The sequence below is a fragment of the Hordeum vulgare genome, chromosome 7H (genome assembly GCF_904849725.1).
Source record: "Hordeum vulgare subsp. vulgare chromosome 7H, MorexV3_pseudomolecules_assembly, whole genome shotgun sequence".
NCBI classification, from domain to species: domain Eukaryota; kingdom Viridiplantae; phylum Streptophyta; class Magnoliopsida; order Poales; family Poaceae; genus Hordeum; species Hordeum vulgare.
The window spans coordinates 28,350,374-28,371,119 of NC_058524.1; the positions used below are offsets into that span (position 1 = coordinate 28,350,374).

The 20,746-nt window shown below is 46.9% G+C and overlaps 2 protein-coding genes across 5 annotated transcripts in view; one reads left to right on the forward strand and one right to left on the reverse strand.

Moving 5' to 3' along the window:
• Positions 1-18,656, forward strand: part of LOC123412182 (early nodulin-93-like) — a 54,840-nt gene extending 36,184 nt beyond the window's left edge. The window contains exons 1-3 of one of the 4 annotated variants that reach the window (XM_045105122.1): positions 1,746-1,918; positions 2,027-2,088; positions 18,374-18,656. In XM_045105122.1, coding sequence (XP_044961057.1) covers positions 1,855-1,918; positions 2,027-2,088; positions 18,374-18,595 — 348 coding nt within the window. In that variant the 5' untranslated portion in view covers positions 1,746-1,854 and the 3' untranslated portion in view covers positions 18,596-18,656. Of the gene's footprint in view, positions 1-1,745; positions 1,919-2,026; positions 2,089-2,168; positions 2,562-18,373 lie in introns of those variants that run through there. The other 3 variants (XM_045105119.1, XM_045105123.1, XM_045105120.1) reach the window with 3 other exon arrangements.
• On the reverse strand, positions 16,661-17,934 carry LOC123412181 (very-long-chain 3-oxoacyl-CoA reductase 1-like). Its single transcript, XM_045105118.1, has 2 exons — positions 17,538-17,934; positions 16,661-17,448 (listed from the first exon to the last, which is right to left on the reverse strand). The coding sequence occupies exons 1-2, from the start codon at positions 17,893-17,895 to the stop codon at positions 16,802-16,804; spliced, it is 1,005 nt and encodes a 334-aa protein (XP_044961053.1). The 5' UTR covers positions 17,896-17,934; the 3' UTR covers positions 16,661-16,801.
• Positions 18,657-20,746: the final 2,090 nt, after the last annotated feature.

Here is a 20,746-nt window from a genome sequence, read left to right on the forward strand (position 1 = left end):
GGGGGCGACGGGGATATGTTCGCGAAGTTGTTGCTCGCGGACATGAGACACGTGGATGTGGAGAGGGAAATTTAAGGCATGATCGGTCACTGTCTACGGACACGCCGAACGCGTCCATGGACATTTGAGGAATCAAATTTGCAAGATCCGACTATAGATGCTCTTACACCAGCCAGTAGTTACCGATTGGCAATCCACCGTCCATCAATTTCACTAATATCTGTGACACGATATAAAGTTGTAAATCCATTATCTGTCCTATACTCAATAAATACAGACAAGACTGGCATGCACTCACACATTTGTATCAAAATACATGCATGTCATGCAGCTTTGTACAAGAGAGAAAGTTGGGATGGAGACCGATTCATGCACGATTCTCTCTCCCCACATAAATGACATTGACGTTCCGAACAAGATCATGTTGAATGATTGGGCATTTTGAATGATTGTCCTATTTTAAACCAATGCCCATTTTTGAAACCTTTTATATATTTCAAATCATGTTGACAAGACGTTCCGAACAAGATCAATACTGGTTCTATTTGAATTACTTTTTATTTTTTATATTTCAATTGTCTTTTGAATCACTTTCATAAAACTAAAGATACTTTTGTTATTTCATACAAGTGTTAATGAATGTTGTGTTAATTTAAAAAATGTATTTCATCATTTACAAAAAACTAATTTCAGTCATTTTAAACATTCGTTTCACTTATTTTAAAAGACACATTTCACTGATTCGAGAAAATAATATTTCACTCATCTCCAAAATATGGATCTAGGGCCATCAAAAATGAAGGATTTAACTCATCCCAAAATTTATTTCACACATTTCAAAAAATTGATTTTACTCAGTTCATGAAACAGCTGATTTTACTCATTCGATACAACTGATTTCAGTCGTTTCAATTGAAAGAAATACATGTTTCAATAATTTTCATAATCAAATTTCACTCATTTCGAAATAAAAATATTCTTGTTTCAAGAAGCTAGTATATGTCAAATAAAAATAAACTTAAAAATATTTCATAAAAGTAACCTCACTCAGTTGATTTCAATCGTTTCAAATTAATCATTTAAAGTATTTCAAAAAACCGTTTTCACTCAATTCAAAAAACTATGACTTCACAAAACAAATTCGCCCGCTCCATAAAACAGATTTCGCTCGTTTCAAAAATTAGATTTCACTTATTTACAAAACGATTTCACTCATTCAAACAATGATTTTACTCATAAATTATAAAACATGTGAATGATGAATGTTATGTCGGTACATTCCTGAACCGGAGAATATAAAAAATGGACTGCTATCAATACCGGGTTACACATAAATTATAAAACATGTGAATGATGAATGTTATGTCGGTACATTCCTGAACCGGTAAAAAAGTGTTTTGCGGGAGCGCCGCTCGACGATTACGAGTGAAACCGACGGCATGTGATGTGATCAGCAACTGTCGTGCCCAACTTTATATCGATCGAGATCTCCTTTTTCTTGCTAACTTTGGTGGGTAAAATATAAAGACGAGGGAACAAACAAACGTCGTTGAATCCTGTGGATTCCTACCATAGTTTTGGAGAACCGGCCTACCCTGCCGCTCTCGGAAAGCGTGCGGTGCTCTGCCCCGCCAACAAACTCGTGTCTGTCCAAGTGCAAAACGAGTGAGCAAAGCAGATCAGCAGAGCACCCACGGTTTGCGCCCAAAACCATGCGTGGCCGCCACCTTTTCGTTCCCCTATAAATTCAGGACAACCTTGGAATCAATCAAGCAACAGCCAGCCCATCTCGTCTCTCTCGATCACACCTCCCATACCTACTTAGCCAGTGAGCAGTAGCCGTTTCCGTCGAAGATGTCGTCGGTCACCAGCGCCCACCTCGACCACAAGCTCGCCCTCGCCAAACGCTGCTCCAGAGGTCGGTCGGTGATTAATCAGCATCCACTCCTTCAGAGTTCAGTTGAGCATGTACCGGAGCATCCATCTTGATACTAGCGACGTAATTTTTGTTGTTGTTGTTTGGCAGAGGCGACGCTTGCCGGAGCCAAGGCGGCGGCCGTCGCCACCGTCGCGTCTGCAGTCCCGACGGTACGTACGTACGTGGTGGAGCAGTGCTCCTTTACTACTGTTGTTTAGTCTCTGCTAACTGATCGGCATGTGTGGTGCAGCTGGCCAGCGTGCGGATGCTGCCGTGGGCCAAGGCCAACCTCAACCCCACCGGCCAGGCCCTCATCGTCTGCACCGTCGCCGGGATGGCCTACTTCATCGCCGCCGACAAGACCATCCTGTCGTTGGCCAGGAGGCACTCGTACGAGAGCGCACCCGACCACCTCAAGGACACCTCCTTCCATGGCGCCGCCGCCGTAGCCGCCCATCCCCGTCCGTCGGCATTCTTCAGGCCATGAGCTAGTGTCCTGATAAAGTGATAATGTATGCATCGATCGTTGTCAGAGTCGCAAGGAACTGCTGCTGCAGGCATGAATATCGACTCTCCATATATAATCAACGTTGTACACTGCTGCAGGCATTTTGAATATTATATCCCCCGCATCGCCGATGAACACCGCATCCTCCAAAATGGGGATAATTGACGATAATCCCTTTGTTGGCCGATCCTTGCTCACAGGCCCCAAAATGAAGAGGGGCCAAAACCTAGAAAGAGGATGCCTCACTCTGTAACTTTTACTTGCAAATGTGCTATAAAATCATCGCCACGCCGCGATGTAACAGACGGTATCGTCGTTGGACGCACATCCTTTACACCTGTCTACCGAATGAAACTGAGGGCTCGATCCCGGTTTCACATAAGCAGTTTACAACAGACTATCAAAAGAGCCCGCACGTTGAAACAGGAAAAAAAAGAATACCATTCATTCTAATTCTATAAATTAAATCAATGACGTTATGATAATTTATACCAGGAAAGATGTAATTAAAATAGTCATTAAAAGTTTCAACATTTTGCATGCATTCTAGCCATTTTTTTCATCCTTCTCTCTTTCTACTTCTTCCTAATTTTTATAAAGAAATTTTAAAAAAGAAATTAAAGGACAGAGAGAGAAAGCAGTAGTGCAGAGCCCATCGGGCCTGCCAAGGCTCAGGCGGACCCACTCCTAAATCTCCTAACCTGTCGATTTCCAGCTCCCCCTCCTCCCTTTCACCTCGCGCCGCCAGGGGAGAGAGCCACCTCCTGCTCTGTTTCATTCTGTTTATCTTTTTATACAAAAGAACAAATGGCTTTCGGGTGGCAATTATCTATGGAAAACGTTTCTTTTCAGTCGGACGATAAAAGGTATGCATAAGCCGCCTCCCCTGCCAACCACATGTACAGGACAGGGGTCGCTGCTGCGTTTGCGCGGGCGCTCCTGCTTCTGCTCCTGCTCCTACTCGTGCGATGAAGCAAAATGGCTGCTCTCGACGTGTTGGGCTCCCACATGTGTCTCTCTTTTTATGTACGCTGCATGGCATCAATTTGTTTTTCTTTTGCGGTGGAAATGCACATGTAAATGCATTTCTCTTGTGTACTACCTGGTAGGCTTGGTATCAGAAATTTTTTTAAACGGTTAGAGCATCTTCAACACGTGCGCAACTGACGACGCGTAAAAAATATTTTACATCGCAGGAATAGTATTTTTTTACGCGTCGCAGAACGCTGACTCCAGCGGCCGCAAAAAAAATACGCGCGCCGCTCCAGCAGAAGCATTAAAAATAAAGCTGGTGAGCATAGATAGTCTTGATAGATAGAAATCACTCCTCCGTCTATACATAGTCAGATAGTCTAGATAATTCATAGATAGAGTTACTCCTCATCGATAGTTCATAGTAAATAATAAAAAAATGATAAAACACGATATACTACTCCTTGTCGTCTTCCTCCGATGCGCCGGTGTCCGATTCCTCCGTCATGATGAAGGCGTCAGCCCTACGTTCGTCCTCGGAGGACCAAGTCGACTATTCCTTGAGCTCAATCTGGAAGAGTGAGGCTTGCTTCCGCATACGCCTGTCTTTAAGATAGGCGGCTTACTCCGTCCTCCTTTGCGCGAAGAATTTACGCTTGTCGAGGGCGTCCTGCGGGAACTGTCGGTGCCACTCCGCCATGGTATGCTCGTCCATCTCAGCGATGCCGAGGCGGTGCTCCCACCTCCGGTTCCGACGACGGTCCTCTTCGGTGACAACCATCGTTGGTGAAGTGGCACCGTTGTGGGTGATACTGATGCTCCACCACAAATCGGGGCACATTGCAAGGCCGACACCATCGTTGTTGTAACTTGGGGCGCGATGTTGCATTGCGTGCACCAAGTGGTGGCAAAGTCTAGCTGCCACAGGTCGAGGCCCAAAGTTGCAGGGCCGACACCGTCGTTGCTGCAACTTAGACACGTGTTGCATGGCAGACGTCGAGTTTTGCAAGGCGGACACCATCGTTCTTGCAATTCAGAAACGATGTTGTCTGGCAAGCGCCAAGTTGTTGCAAAGGCTAGCCGCCATAAGTTGGAGTACAACGATGCAAGGCTAACACCATCATTACTGCAACTCAGATGCAATGATGCATGGCAATCACCGAGTTTTTGCAAGGCCGCACCTTCGTTGTTGCAAGTCCATCACAATGTCGTGTGGTTGACGCCGAGTTGTTGGAAAGGTTAGGCGCCACAAGTCGGAGTGCGACATTACTAGGCATGCACCGTTGCTGCTTTAAGTAGGCATGATGTTCCATGACAGGAGCCGAGTTGTCGCAAAAGCTTATCCTCCATAAGTAGGAATTATGCCCTAGAGGCAATAATAAATGTATGGTTATTATTATAATTCCTGTATCAAGATAATAGTTTATTATCCATGCTATAATTGTATTGAATGAAGACTCATTTACATGTGTGGATACATAGACAAAACACCGTCCCTAGCATGCCTCTAGTCGGCTAGCCAGTTGATCGATGATAGTCAGTGTCTTCTGATTATGAACAAGGTGTTGTTGCTTGATAACTGGATCGCGTCATTGGGAGAATCACGTGATGGACTAGACCCAAACTAATAGACGTAGCATGTTGATCGTGTCATTTTGTTGCTACTGTTTTCTGCGTGTCAAGTATTTATTCCTATGACCATGAGATCATATAACTCACTGACACTGGAGGAATGCTTTGTGTGTATCAAACGTCGCAACGTAACTGGGTGACTATAAAGATGCTCTACAGGTATCTCCGAAGGTGTTAGTTGAGTTAGTATGGATCAAGACTGGGATTTGTCACTCCGTGTGACGGAGAGGTATCTCGGGGCCCACTCGGTAATACAACATCACACACAAGCCTTGCAAGCAATGTGACTTAGTGTAAGTTGCGGGATCTTGTATTACGGAATGAGTAAAGAGACTTGCCGGTAAACGAGATTGAAATAGGTATGCGGATACTGACGATCGAATCTCAGGCAAGTAACATACCGAAGGACAAAGGGAATGACATACGGGATTATACGAATCTTTGGCACTGAGGTTCAAACGATAAGATCTTCGTAGAATATGTAGGATCCAATATGGGCATCCAGGTCCCGCTATTGGATATTGACCGAGGAGTCACTCGGGTCATGTCTACATAGTTCTCGAACCCGCAGGGTCTGCACACTTAAGGTTCGACGATGTTTTATGCGTATTTGAGTTATATGGTTGGTTACCGAATGTTGTTCGGAGTCCCGGATGGGATCACGGACGTCACGAGGGTTTCCGGAATGGTCCGGAGACGAAGATTGATATATAGGATGACCTCATTTGGTTACCGGAAAGTTTCCGGGCATTACCGGAAAAGTTTCGGACTCATCGGTAGTGTACCGGGAGTGCCGGGAGGGGTGACAGGGACCATCAAGAGGGGTGTCACGCCCCAAGGGGTCTCATGGGCTATGGGAAGAGATAAACCAGCCCCTAGTGGGCTGGAATAAGTTCCCACTAAGGCCCATAAGGTTTGAGAAGGGAAAAACAAAAGGTGGAAAGAGTTTCCAAGTGGGAAGGTGGAATCCTACTCCAAGTAGGATTGGAATAGGACTCCTCCACCTCAAATTTCGCCCAAACCTTGAGGGTTTGAGGGTGCCTCCTCCCCTCCCTCCCTCCTATATATACTGAGGTATTAGGGCTGATTTGAGACAACTTTTGCCACGGCAGCCCGACCACATACCTCCACAGTTTTACCTCTAGATCGCGTTTCTGCGGAGCTCGGGCGGAGCCCTGCTGAGACAAGATCATCACCAACCTCCGGAGCGCCGTCACGCTGCCGGAGAACTCTTCTACCTCTCCGTCTCTCTTGCTGGATCAAGAAGGCCGAGATCATCGTCGAGCTGTACGTGTGCTGAACGCGGAGGTGCCGTCCGTTCGGCACTAGATCGTGGGACTGATCGCGGGGCAGATCGAGGGACGTGAGGACGTTCCACTACATCAACCGCGTTCACTAACGCTTCTGCTGTACGGTCTACAAGGGTACGTAGATCACACATCCCCTCTCGTAGATGGACATCACCATGATAGGTCTTCGTGCGCGTAGGAAAATTTTCGTTTCCCATGCGACGTTCCCCAACAGTGGCATCATGAGCTAGGTTCATGCGTAGATGTCTTCTCGAGTAGAACACAAAAGTTTTTTGTGGGCGGTGATGTGCGTTTTGCTGCCCTCCTTAGTCTTTTCTTGATTCCGCGGTATTGTTGGATTGAAGCGGCTTGGACCGACATTACTCGTACGCTTACGAGAGACTGGTTTCATCGTTACGAGTAACCCCGTTGCTCAAAGATGACTAGCAAGTGTCGGTTTCTCCAACTTTAGTTGAATCGGATTTGACCGAGGAGGTCCTTGGATGAGGTTAAATAGCAACTCATATATCTCCGTTGTGGTGTTTGCGTAAGTAAGATGCGATCCTACTAGATACCCATGGTCACCACGTAAAACATGCAACAACAAAATTAGAGCACGTCTAACTTGTTTTTGCATGGTATGCTTGTGATGTGATATGGCCAATGATGTGATGTGATATATTGGATGTATGAGATGATCATGTTGTAATAGAAATATCGACTTACACGTCGATGGTACGGCAACCGGCAGGAGCCATAGGGTTGTCTTTATACTAACGTGTGTGCTTGCAGATGCGTTTACTTTTTTGCTAGGATGTAGCTTTAGTAGTAATAGCATGAGTAGCACGACAACCCCGATGGCAACACGTTGATGGAGATCATGGTGTGGCGCCGGTGACAAGAAGATCGTGCCGGTGCTTTGGCGATGGAGATCAAGAAGCACGTGATGATGGCCATATCATGTCACTTATGAATTGCATGTGATGTTAATCCTTTTATGCACCTTATTTTGCTTAGAACGACGGTAGCATTATGAGGTGATCTCTCACTAAAAATTTCAAGACGAAATTGTGTTCTCCCCGACTGTGCACCATTGCTACAGTTCGTCGTTTCGAGACACCACGTGATGATCGGGTGTGATAGACTCAACGTTCACATACAACGGGTGCAAAACAGTTGCGCACGCGGAACACTCGGGTTAAGCTTGACGAGCCTAGCATGTGCAGACATGGCCTCGGAACACATGAGACCGAAAGGTCGAGCATGAATCGTATAGTTGATATGATTAGCATAGAGATGCTTACCACTGAAACTATTCTCGACTCACGTGATGATCGGACTTGAGATAGTGGATTTGGATCATGTACCACTCAAATGACTAGAGAGATGTACTTTTTGAGTGGGAGTTCTTAAGTAATATGATTAATTGAACTAATTTTCATGAACATAGTCTAATGGTCTTTGCGAATTACGATGTACCTTGCGCTATAGCTCTACTGTTTTTATATGTTCCTAGAGAAAATTTAGTTGAAAATTGATAGTAGCAAACTTTGCAGACTGAGTCTGTAAAACCGAGGATTGTCCTCGTTGCTACGCAGAAGGCTTATGTCCTTAATGCACCACTCGGTGTGCTGCACCTCGAGCGTTGTCTGTGGATGCTATGAACATCCGACATACACGTTTCTGATGACTACACAATAGTTCAGTGCAAAATACTTATTGGCTTAGAAGCAAGGCACCGAAAACGTTGTAAAACGTCACGGAACATAAGTGATGTTCTAAAGAGATGAAATTGTGATTTCATGCTTGTGCCCTTATTAAGAGGTACGAGACCTCCAACAAGATTCTTTGTCCACAAAGTAAAGGAGAAAAGCTCAATCGTTGAGCGTGTGCTCAGATTGTCTAAGTACGACAATCACTTGAATCAAGTGGGAGTTAATCTTCCAGATGAGATAGTGATGGTTCTCCAAAGTCACTGCCACCAAGCTGTGAGAGCTTCGTGATGAACTATAACATATCAAGGATAGATACAATGATCCTTGAGCGATTCGCGATGTTTGACACTCCGAAAGTAGAAATCAAGAAGGAGCGTCAATAGTTGATGGTTTGTAAAACCACTAAGTTTCAAGAAAGGCAAGGGCTAGAAGGGATACTTCGTGAAACGGCAAAACAGTTGCTGCACTAATGAAGAGACCCAAGATTAAACCCAAACCCGATACTAAGTGCTTCTGTAATGAGGGGAACAGTCACTGAGGCGGAGCAACTCTAGATACTTGGTAGATAAGAAGGCTGGCGAAAGTCGAAAGAAGTGTATTTGATATACATGATGTTGATGTGTACTTTACTAGTACTCCAAGTAGCACGAGGGTATTGGATACCGGTTCGGTTGCTAAGTGATTAGTAACGCGAAATGAAAGTTGCGGCATAAATGGAGACTAGCTAAAGGCGAGGTGACGATACGTGTTGGAAGTGTTTCCAAGGTTGATATGATCAAACGTCGCACGCTCCCTCTACCATCGGGATTGGTGTCAAACCTAAATAATTGTTATTGGTGCTTGCGTTAAGCATGAACATGATTGGATCGTGTTTATTGCAATACGATTATTCATTTAAAGAGAATAATGGTTACTCTATTTTCTTGAATAATCACCTTCAATGAATCTCGATCGTAGTGTTACACATGTTCATGATATTGGTGCCAAAAGACACGAGGTAATGATGATAGTACCACTTACTTGTGGCACTGCCGCTTGAGTCATGTTGGTGTAAATTGCATGAAGAGGCTCCATGTTGATGGATCTTTGTACTCACTTGTTTTTCGAATCACTAGTGACATGCAAATCATACCACATGAGCAAGGCCTTGTTTTCATTGAGATGAAACAAGATAGTAACTTGTTGGAAGTGATACATTCTGATGTATGCAGTCCAATGGGTGCTGAGGCACGCAGTGGATATCATTATGTTCTTACTTCACTGACGATTTGAGTAGATACAGGAGTATTTACTTAATGAATCACAAGTCTGAAATATTGAAAAGTTCAATTCTGTTTCGGAGTGAAGTTCGTCGTAACAAGAGGATAAACTGTCTACGATATGATCATAGAAATGAATATCTGAGTTACGATTTTTGGTACGCAGTTAAGACAATGTGGAAATTGTTTCGCAGTTCATGCCACCTGGAACATCATAGTGTGATGATGTGTCTGAACGTCATAGCCACGCACTATTTGGAATGGTGCATACTATGATGTCTCTTATCGAATTACCACTATCGTTTATGGGTTATGCATTAGAGACAACCGCACTCACTTTAAACAGGGCACCGCGTATTTCCGTTGAGATGACACAGTATAGACTGAGGTTTAGAGAAATCTAAATTGTCGTTTCTTGAAAGTTTGGGGCTTCGACACTTATGTGAAAAAGTTTCAGTCTGATAAGCTCGAACCCAAAGCGGATAAATGCATCTTCATAGGATATCCAAAACAGTTGGGTACATCTCCTATCTCAGATCCGAAAGCAAAGTGTTTGTTTCTAGAAACGGATCCTTTCTAGAGGAAAGGTTTCTCTCGAAAGAATTGAGTGGGAGGGTAGTAGAACTTGATGAGGTTATTGAACCATCACTTCAACCAGTGTGTAGCAGGGCGCAGGAAGTTGTTCCTGTGGCGCCTACACCAATTGAAGTGGAAGCTGATGATGGTGATCATCAAGCATCGGATCAAGTTACTATAAGCCTCGTAGGTTGACAAGGTCGCATACTACTACAGAGTGGTACGGTAACCCTGTCTTGGAGGTCATGTTGTTGAGCAACAGTGAACCTACGAGTTATGGAGAAAGCGATGGTGGGCCCAGATTCCGACAAATGGCTGGAAGCCATGAAATCCGAGAGAGGATCCATGTATGAAAACAAAGTGTAGACTTTGAAAGAACTACTTGATGGTCATAAGACTATTGAGTAAAGATGGATCTTTAAAAGAAGACAGACGATGATGGTGATAAGTCACTATTAAGAAAAGCTCGACTTGTCGCAAAGATGTTTTCGACAAGATCAAACAGTTGACTATGATGAGACTTTCTCACTTGTAGCGATGCTAAAGGTCTGTTAGAATTATGTTAGTTGTTGATGCATTATTTATGAAATATTGCACGTAGGATGTCAAAACATTGTTTTCTTGACGGTTTCCTTGAGCAAACATTGTATGTGATACAACCAGAAGGTTTTGTCGATCCTAAAGATACTAGCAAGTATGCAAGCTCCAGTGATCCTTCAATGGACTGGTGCAAGCATCTCGGAGTTGGAATATACACTTTGATGAGATGATCAAAGATTTTGGGTTTGTAAAAGGTTTATGAGAAACTTGTATTTCCAAAGAAGTGAGTGGGAGCACTATAGAATTTCTGATAAGTATATGTGGTTGACATATTGTGGATCAGAAGTAATGTAGAATTTCTGTAAAACATACAAGGTTGTTTGAAAGGAGTTTTCAAAGGAATACCTGGATTGAGCTACTTGAACGTTGAGCATCAAAGATCTATGGAGATAGACCGAAAGCGCTTAATGGAAGTTTCAACAAGATGCATGCCTTGACAAGTTTTTGAAGGAGTTCAAAATAGATCAGCAAAGAAGGAGTTCTTGGTTGCGTTGTGAGGTGTGAATTTGAGTAAGACTCAAAACCCGACCCCGACAGAATAAAGAGAATAGACGAAGGTCGTCTTCTATGCCTTAGCCGTAGAATCTAAAGTATGCCATGTTGTGTACCGCACCTGATGTGTGCCTTGACTCAAAGTATGTTGAGAGGTACAGAGAGTGATCCATGATTGAATCACTAGCAGCGGTCAAAATTTATCCTTAGTAACTAATGGACTAAGGAATTTTTCTCGATTATGGAGGTGGTTAAAGAGTTCGTCGTAAAGGGTTACGTCGATGCAAGCTTTGACACTAATCCGAATAACTATGAGTAGTGAAACGGATTCGTATAGTAGAGTAGATATTTGGAGCATTTCCGAATAGCACGTAGTAGCAGCATCTATAAGATGACATAAATATTTGTAAAGAACGCACGGATCTGAAAGTTTCAGAACCGTTGACTAAAACCTCTCTCACGAGCAAGACGTGATCAGACCCCATAACTATATGGGTGTTGGATTCGTTGGAATCACATGGTGATGTGAACTAGATTATTGACTCTAGTGCAAGTGGGAGACTGTTGGAAATATGCCCTGGAGGCAATAATAAATTAGTTATTATTATATTTCTTTGTTCATGATAATCGTTTATTATCCATGCTATAATTGTATTGATTGGAAACACAATACTTGTGTGGATACATAGACAAAACACTGTCCCTAGTAAGCCTCTAGTTGACTAGCTCGTTGATCAAACATGGCCAAGGTTTCCTGGCCATAGGCAAGTGTTGTTACTTGATAACGGGATCACATCATTAGGAGAATCATGTGATGGACTAGACCCAAACTAATAGACGTAGCATGTTGATCGTGTCATTTTGTTGCTACTATTTTCTGCGTGTCAAGTATTTGTTCCTATGACCATGAGATCATATAACTCACTGACACCGGAGGAATGCTTTGTGTGTATCAAACGTCGCAACGTAACTGGGTGACTATAAAGATGCTCTACAGGTATCTCCAAAGGTGTTAGTTGAGTTAGTATGGATCGAGACTGGGATTTGTCACTCCGTGTGACGGAGAGGTATCTCGGGGCCCACTCGGTAATACAACATCACACACAAGCCTTGCAAGCAATGTGACTTAGTGTAAGTTGCGGGATCTTGTATTACGGAACGAGTAAAGAGACTTGCCGGTAAACGAGATTGAAATAGGTATGCGGATACTGACGATCGAATCTCGGGCAAGTAACATACCGAAGGACAAAGGGAATGACATACGGGATTATATGAATCCTTGGCACTGAGGTTCAAACGATAAGATCTTCGTAGAATATGTAGGATCCAATATGGGCATCCAGGTCCCGCTATTGGATATTGACCGAGGAGTTACTCGGGTCATGTCTACATAGTTCTCGAACCCGCAGGGTCTGCACACTTAAGGTTCGACGATGTTTTATGCGTATTTGAGTTATATGGTTGGTTACCGAATGTTGTTCGGAGTCCCGGATGGGATCACGGACGTCACGAGGGTTTCCGGAATGGTCCGGAGACGAAGATTGATATATAGGATGACCTCATTTGGTTACCGGAAAGTTTCCGGGCATTACCGGAAAAGTTTCGGACTCATCGGTAGTGTACCGGGAGTGCCGGGAGGGGTGACGGGGACCATCAAGAGGGGTGTCACGCCCCAAGGGGTCTCATGGGCTATGGGAAGAGATAAACCAGCCCCTAGTGGGCTGGAATAAGTTCCCACTAAGGCCCATAAGGTTTGAGAAGGGAAAAACACAAGGTGGAAAGAGTTTCCAAGTGGGAAGGTGGAATCCTACTCCAAGTAGGATTGGAGTAGGACTCCTCCACCTCAAATTTCGCCCAAACCTTGAGGGTTTGAGGGTGCCTCCTCCCCTCCCTCCCTCCTATATATACTGAGGTATTAGGGCTGATTTGAGACAACTTTTGCCACGGCAGCCCGACCACATACCTCCACGGTTTTACCTCTAGATCGCGTTTCTGCGGAGCTCGGGCGGAGCCCTGCTGAGACAAGATCATCACCAACCTCCGGAGCGCCGTCACGCTGCCGGAGAACTCTTCTACCTCTCCGTCTCTCTTGCTGGATCAAGAAGGCCGAGATCATCGTCGAGCTGTACGTGTGCTGAACGCGGAGGTGCCGTCCGTTCGGCACTAGATCGTGGGACTGATCGCGGGACGGTTCGCGGGGCGGATCGAGGGACGTGAGGACGTTCCACTACATCAACCGCGTTCACTAACGCTTCTGCTGTACGGTCTACAAGGGTACGTAGATCACACATCCCCTCTGGTAGATGGACATCACCATGATAGATCTTCATACGCGTAGGAAAATTTTCGTTTCCCATGCGACGTTCCCCAACAACTGCCGCTTAGGTCATATTGGTGTAAAACGCATGAAGAAACTCCATGCTGATGGATTTTTGGAGTCACTTGACTTTGATTCACTTGACACGTGCGAACCATGCCTCATGGGCAAGATGACTAAGACTCCGTTCTCCGAAACAATGGAGCGTGCAAGTGACTTGTTGGAAATCATACATACCGATGTGTGTGGTCCAATGAGCGTAGAGGCACGCGGCGGATATCGTTATTTCCTCACCTTCACTGACGATTTAAGTAGATATGGTTATGTCTACTTGATGAAGCACAAGTCTGAAACATTTGAAAAGTTCAAGCAATTTCAGAGTGAAGTGGAAAATCATCGTAACAAGAAGATCAAATTCCTACGGTCTGATTGTGGGGGTGAATATCTGAGTTTCGAGTTTGGTGCTCACTTAAGACAATGTGGAATTGTTTCGCAGTTAACACCGCCTGGAACACCACAGCGTAATGGTGTGTCCGAACGTCATAATCGTACTCTGTTAGAGATGGTGCGATCTATGATGTCTCTTACTGATTTGCCGTTATCATTTTGGGGTTATGCATTAGAAACAGCTGCATTCACTTTAAATAGGGCACCATCAAAATCCGTTGAGACGACGCCATACGAACTGTGGTATGGCAAAAGGCCAAAGTTGTCATTTCTTAAAGTTTGGGGATGTGATGCTTATGTCAAAAAGCTTCAGCCTGAAAAGCTGGAACCCAAAGCGGAAAAGTGCGTCTTCATAGGTTACCCAAAAGAGACAGTTGGGTACACCTTCTATCTCAAATCCGAAGGCAAAGTGTTTGTTGCTAAGAACGGAACTTTTCTCGAGAAGGAGTTTCTCTCGAGAGAATTGAGTGGGAGGAAGATAGAACTTGACGAGGTTGTCGAACCTCTCATCCCTCTGGATGGTGGCGCAGGGCAGGGGAAACCTCTGTCGTTGCGACGCCGGTTGAGGAGGAAGTTAATGATGATGATCATGAAACTCCAGTTCAAGTTTCTGTTGAACCCCGCAGGTCGACGAGATCACGCGCTGCTCCAGAGTGGTACGGTAATCCCGTCTTATCAATCATGTTGTTAGACAACAATGAACCTGCAAATTATGAAGAAGCAATGGTGGGCCCAGATTCCGACAAATGGCTGGAAGCCATGAAATCCGAGATAGGATCCATGTATGAGAACAAAGTGTGGACTTTGGAGATACTACCTGAGGGCCGCAAGGCTATTCAGAACAAATGGATCTTTAAGAAGAAGACGGACGCTGACGGTAATGTGACCGTTTATAAAGCTCGACTTGTGGCAAAGGGTTTTTCACAAGTTCCAGGGATTGACTACGATGAGACTTTCTCTCCCGTGGCAATGGTTAAGTCCGTCAGAATCATGTTAGCAATAGCTGCATTTTTCGATTATGAAATCTGGCAGATGGATGTCAAAACGGCGTTCCTTAACGGTTTCCTTAAGGAAGAGTTGTATATGATGCAACCCGAAGGTTTTGTTGATCCTAAAAATGCTGACAAGGTGTGCAAACTCCAGCGATCCATTTATGGACTGGTGCAAGCATCTCGGAGTTGGAACAAACGCTTTGATGAGGTGATCAAAGCATTTGGGTTTATACAAGTGGTTGGAGAATCTTGTATCTACAAGAAAGTGAGTGGGAGCTCTGTGGCGTTTCTAATATTATATGTGGATGACATATTACTGATTGGAAACAACATAGAGCTTTTGGAGAGCATAAAAGGTTACTTGAATAAAAGTTTCTCTATGAAGGACCTAGGAGAAGCTGCTTACATTCTAGGCATTAAGATCTATAGGGATAAATTATGATGGCGAGGGCTTGGGCGCGGTAATGGCAGTAGGGAGCGCAAGTAAGGGGGGACGGATGGCGAGGGCTTGGGCGCGGTAATGGCAGTAGGGAGGCGGGGGAGGACGAAAGGTTTGGTAGATTTCGTGTAAATTATGATGGGGTCGGGCTATCGTGAGTTCCCATATTCGTCCCATATTTTGGTTGTATATGAGGGGTGAGGGTCAGCCTTAGCGTTTGATTCCCAGTCTAAGAAGTTCGGGTCGCTTTTCTGTGACCAGTCAATAACCGGGCGTTTGAGACGGGGTTAAGAGGTTCGGCTGTAAGATCATCTATAATCGGACCCCTCAAACCCTCGGCAGTCCTCTCGATCGCTGTCCGATCACAAAATTGCGATCCAGACGGGCCTCTCAAACCGACCTAAAACGCACGGGCTGACTCTCACCCCCCATTTTTAGCCTAAATATGAGGCGGATATGGGGGAGCCCGGGCGCGCCCAGGCACGCCTGCCATGTCGTCCTGACGGCTTGGCCCCACGCAGACTCACCGGGAAACATGACGGCCTGCGGGCACCTCGTCCGTCGGTGCAGTGTAAATGCCGCGTGGCGCCGCTTCGGATCCCAGCCCAAGGTCGGGGCCGACTATTTAAGCCGGTCGGTGCACCTAACCCTGTCTCATCCGCCTCCTCCTTCTCTGTGCCGCCGCCCGAGCCCGTCTGCCTTCTCTCGCAGTTCCCTCTCCGCCAGGATGGTCCGGTGACTCATCACCACCTATGCGCAGCTCACTCCGGAAGGGTGCCTTCAAATCGAGGCGGAGATCCAGGCTCGCCGCACCTCCCGCGTCGTTGCGGGTCTCCATTCGAACTCGCCGGATACAGAGAAGGAGGAGGAGGAGCATCAGTCGAAGGCCATGGAGGAGGAAGACCCGAAGGAGGAGGCTCCCGGCTATAACATGGCGGAGGCGGAGGCGGAGTTTGCCGTCGCCCAATCGAAGATGGCGGAGCAGGTGGCCAACCTGGATTCCATCCGGGATGAGGCCGAGATGGAGGCCAACCGTCGGCTCATCCGGTAGAGGCATGCGGAGGCTGACGGCCTCTTCGATGAGCTGGACACGGAGATTGAGGCAAAGGAGGCCGCAACGTAGCAGCCAGAGGTGCCGGAGGGAACGGAGCTGTGGCAGGCGGCCATTTGTCCGTTAGAGGGCACGGAGATCGTCGGTATCTACGACGAGGAGTGGATAGGTTCTATGTAGTACGTAGGTTTCATATCTTTCATGCTTTTATATTGATTTGAGGATCCTAATATGAGATGTTCGGATGTAGAATACATTATTTGAGACGTGATCGGTCAATGTCCACGATCGCACCCTGTCCGCGGGTGTTTGAGGGTCCGGATTTGCAAGGTCCGATTGTAAATGCTCTAACCAACTCAATACCTTATTTTGACTTAAGTTTGTTTTTCGTAAACTTGATAAAATTCTGAAAAGTTGAACTTAAGTCAAACTATAACGGAGGGAGTGCTTTATTTTATTTTCTTGCCGGTCTTTTTTAGCTGTCCCACAAAACGGAACTTAATTATTTTCTTTGTTGTGCATATTGCCTGCCATAGATACATCACACATAGTAAATACCAAGTCAAGAAACTTTGATGTTGGGTCAAGCGGCCACTAATGACCGTCGTCGCCTGATGGTGACCTGAGCCGCTGGAAGACGTCCCGTTGCCGGAGGTTCTCGCGGAGGCGGTGCGCGGCGAGTACGCGATCCGGGACGTAGTGGCAGAGGCACCACTGCAGCCGGTGGCCGAGGTTGGGCATGCAGACCGGGCGGCGGAACCCGATCCAGCGCGCCGCCGCGCCGGCGTACGCGTCCGACGTCGGCACGATCAGCCGCGACAGGAGGCCTGCCCCCCGCGTCACCATGTTGGTCACCATCTTCGTGTCCACGTACAACGGGGCCTGGCACTGCACGTCGATTCCTTTGCCGCTGTACTCGACGTAGAGGCTCCTGGAGAAGTGAGACACGTAGCGCTTGGTAGCGGCGTAGACGGAGTAGAGCGGGTAGGAGGGCAGCGCCTCCGCCGCGCCGGAGCCGATGTTGACGACGGCGCCCCTCCCGCGCCCCACCATGCCGGGCAGAACGGCCGCCGTCACCTCCGTCACGGCGCACAGGTTCACCCGGATCATCTTCACCCACGCATCCGCGTCGGCCTCGTGGAGGTACGTTGCGTGTGGCGTCGCCACGCCGGCGTTGTTCACCAGCACGCCCACCTCCAGCCCCTCCACCGCCTGCCGGAGCCGCCCCATCTCCTCCTCCCCTGCGGAAACACGATCGATCAGTATAGCTAGCACGTGCACGCAGTGGGCAGTTCTGTTCTTTGTGCGTGCTGCGTGGCTGGTGCCTCACCTTGAGGAGTGGAGACGAGGGAGAAGTCGAACAGCACGGTCTTGGTCTGCACGCCGTGGGCGTCGGAGGCGGTTCCGGCGATGTCCTGGAGCTTGGCAGGGTCGCGGCCGACGAGGACGAGGTTTAGGCCGCGCCGCGCCAGCTCCAGGGCCATGGAGCGGCCTATGCCGGACGTCGGGCCGGTGACCACGGCCCACGCCCCGTAGCGGCGGCGAAGGTCCTTGGGCTGGCGCAGACTGAGCGCGAGGCCGAAGGTGTGGAGGAGGCGGCACGCGACGGCGGCGACGTAGAGGGCGCCGAGGATGGCCATCGAGACGAACCATGCCGGCTGCTGCCGGAGCAGAGTGTCTGCGCCCATCCGCCCGAGCTCTTCCTTCCCCACCGGAGTAGTGCGTGTCGGTCCAGGATTTTTTAGATTCGAGAGGCTCTGCATTTGTCACCACGTCCCGCGAATTTTAAACAAAAAGCTGTATCGCCATCAACGACCTACCAACAAACTACGAGTAGTACTCGATTTGATGCTAAAAAAAGAACTAGTACTCTAATTGACCGCGCGTAAAGCCTAACCGATGTGTATGGGTAGGGTCTGCGATCTACTCCTTCCGTTCCTAAATATAAGTATTTTTAAAAAATTCACTAAAAAACTACATATGGATGTGTAGACATATTTTAGAGTGTAGATTCAATCATTTTGCTTCGTATGTAGTCTTTTAATAAAATCATTTTGTCGTATCTTCATGCATGTTAATCAGTCTCTGTTTCAAGTAGTCAATCAAGGAGATTAGTTTGATCGAGATGTAAGTATATATATGTAACTGTTGATTCATGCCGTTCAGCTGGCGAGCGTCCGGATGCTGCCGTGGGCCAAGGCGAACCTGAACCCCACCGGCCAGGCGCTCATCGTCTGCACCGTCGCCGGGATGGCATACTTCGTCGCCGCCGACAAGACCATCCTGTCGTTGGCGAGGAGGCACTCGTACGAGAGCGCGCCCGACCACCTCAAGGACACCTCCTTCCATGGCGCCGCCGCGGTTCGTCCGGCATTCTTAAGGCCATGAGCTAATGCATGCATCGATCGTCGTGAGTGTCCCAGAAACTGCTCCTGCAGGCATGCATATCTACTATCATCATGTTCATCCGGGTATGTTCTTTAGGCCATGAATATCTACTATCATCATGTTTTATATTCATGACAAATCCGGGAGTAGATATCCGGGTATGTTCTTTATGCACATCGATCATACGATACAAATTGTTTGAATTCAACAGTTCAAGACAAATCAAAACAAATGATAATTCAACAATCCGGACATGCCAACATGGTCCGACGGTGCAATTCGCGTCGACGGAATGATGGACGGGATGCGGGGTTCCTGCCGCGGCGAAGGGAGGGGGAGGGGGGGAGCTGCTATTTCATATTCGCAGCTCCCTACGATGCCGCCGCCGCATCTTCAGGGTGATATTCTCCGGCATGCACGACGAAGTCGAGGATCGGACATCGACGAACGAGGCGGTCACAGCCTCCGACAAGGCGGTTGGGGATGAACTGGACGTTATCTACGACGATGGATAGAAGCCGGTGTTGAGGATGGCAAGCAAGGGGGCGGGATGGCGAGGGCTTGGGCACGGTAATGGCAGTAGGGAGGCGGGGGAGGACGAAGGGTTTGGTACATTTTGTGTAAATTATGATGGGGTCGGGCTATCGCGTCCGACATGGCGGGCACGTACGTGAGTCCCCATATCCGCCCCATATTTGGGTTGTATATGAGGGGTGAGGATCAGCCTCGGCGTTTGAGTCTCAGTTTAAGAAGTCCGGGTCGCTTTTCTGTGACTAGTCACTAACCGGGCGTTTGAGAGGGGGTTAAGAGGTCCGGCTGTAAGAGCATCTACAATCGGACCCCTCAAACCCCCGGGCAGTCCGCTCGATCACTGCCCGATCACAAAATTGTGATCCGGACGGGCCTCTCAAACCGACCTAAAACGTCCGGGCTGACTCTGACCTCCCATTTTCAACCCAAATATGAGGCGGATATGGGGGAGCCCGGGCACGCCGAGGCACGCCTGCCATGTCGTGCTCACGGCTTGGCCCCAGGCGGACTCGCCGGGAAACATGACAGCCTGAGGGGCGCCTTGTCCGTCGGTGCAGTGTGAACGCCGCATGGCGCCGCTCCGGGTCCCTGCCCGAGGTCGGGGCCGACTATGATGCAGGCGGAGCAGACATTCCAAATGCAGGCGGAGATGATTGCCGAGGCGGAAAATGACAAGTTGGACGAGCAGGGATGCATGGATGAATTTGTTCACCTAATGATCAAAAAGGCATCCCTTGTCGCTCGGACATTAATTTTATTTTACCATGTCCAGCTTGTCGAACTATGATTTCATTTGATTTTGTTTTAAAATACGGTTTTGCTAAAACTCATTCAGCTGAGATTTTTTTTGGTCTCATTCACTTTTTTAACCCTAGGATTCAATCACATCCGGATTTGAGTTTTGTAGAAGTGACGAGTCGCCTCGCGATGAGGCTGCCCATCTATTCGCCTCGCCGCACCTTTTTCCCGTGATGGGCTTTTGTCCGCTGGACTTGTGTGGGCTTATGACAGTTATGTTAGTTCTTTTTTCTCTTTATACTAGGCCATAGGGAACAAGCGACTTTTTTTTCCTGCATTTTGGTTTTCTTTGTTGTTTCATTTTTTATCCATTATTCCTATTTTACCTTTATTTTTTCAATATTTATCATTTTCTACTTTGTTTTCATTGTTTGGTTGGAAGAGAACATTTAAAGATTTTTTAAACTAATTTCTACTAAGATGAAATTTGGTTAACTTTTTAAATGTACTAGAAAATAATTTTTTTATACTTGTATTTTGTGTTCCCAGATTTTCTTTCTCATTAGGCAGTGCGATCACAAAGATATTACAATTGACATCGAACGAGGATTATCGGGCTAGTTGTATGTCTAACATTAGACATGCAACTTCAAACATTTATAACTCAGCCGCAATTGCATTGAGTGCAAGACACTGCAATTGGGGTCGGGACGGGGTTTGTCGGACCAGTTGTATGTCCATTACTAGACATGCAACTTCAAGCATTGGAACCCGACTGCAATTGCACTAGGTGCAAAGAGACTACAACTGGGGTCGGAACGGGGGTTGTCGGACCAGTTGTATGTCCATTACTAGACATGCAACTTCAAGCATTGGAACCCG

What these genes read in the sequence shown, in the direction of transcription:
- LOC123412181 (XM_045105118.1), bottom strand. Translation starts at nt 17,895, where the DNA reads ATGGGCGCAGACACTCTGCTCCGGCAGCAGCCGGCATGGTTCGTCTCG. An exon ending in CCTCGTCTCCACTCCTCAAG is followed by an intron (nt 17,449 to 17,537) that starts GTGAGGCACCAG and finishes GTGTTTCCGCAG; the next exon opens with GGGAGGAGGAGATGGGGCGG.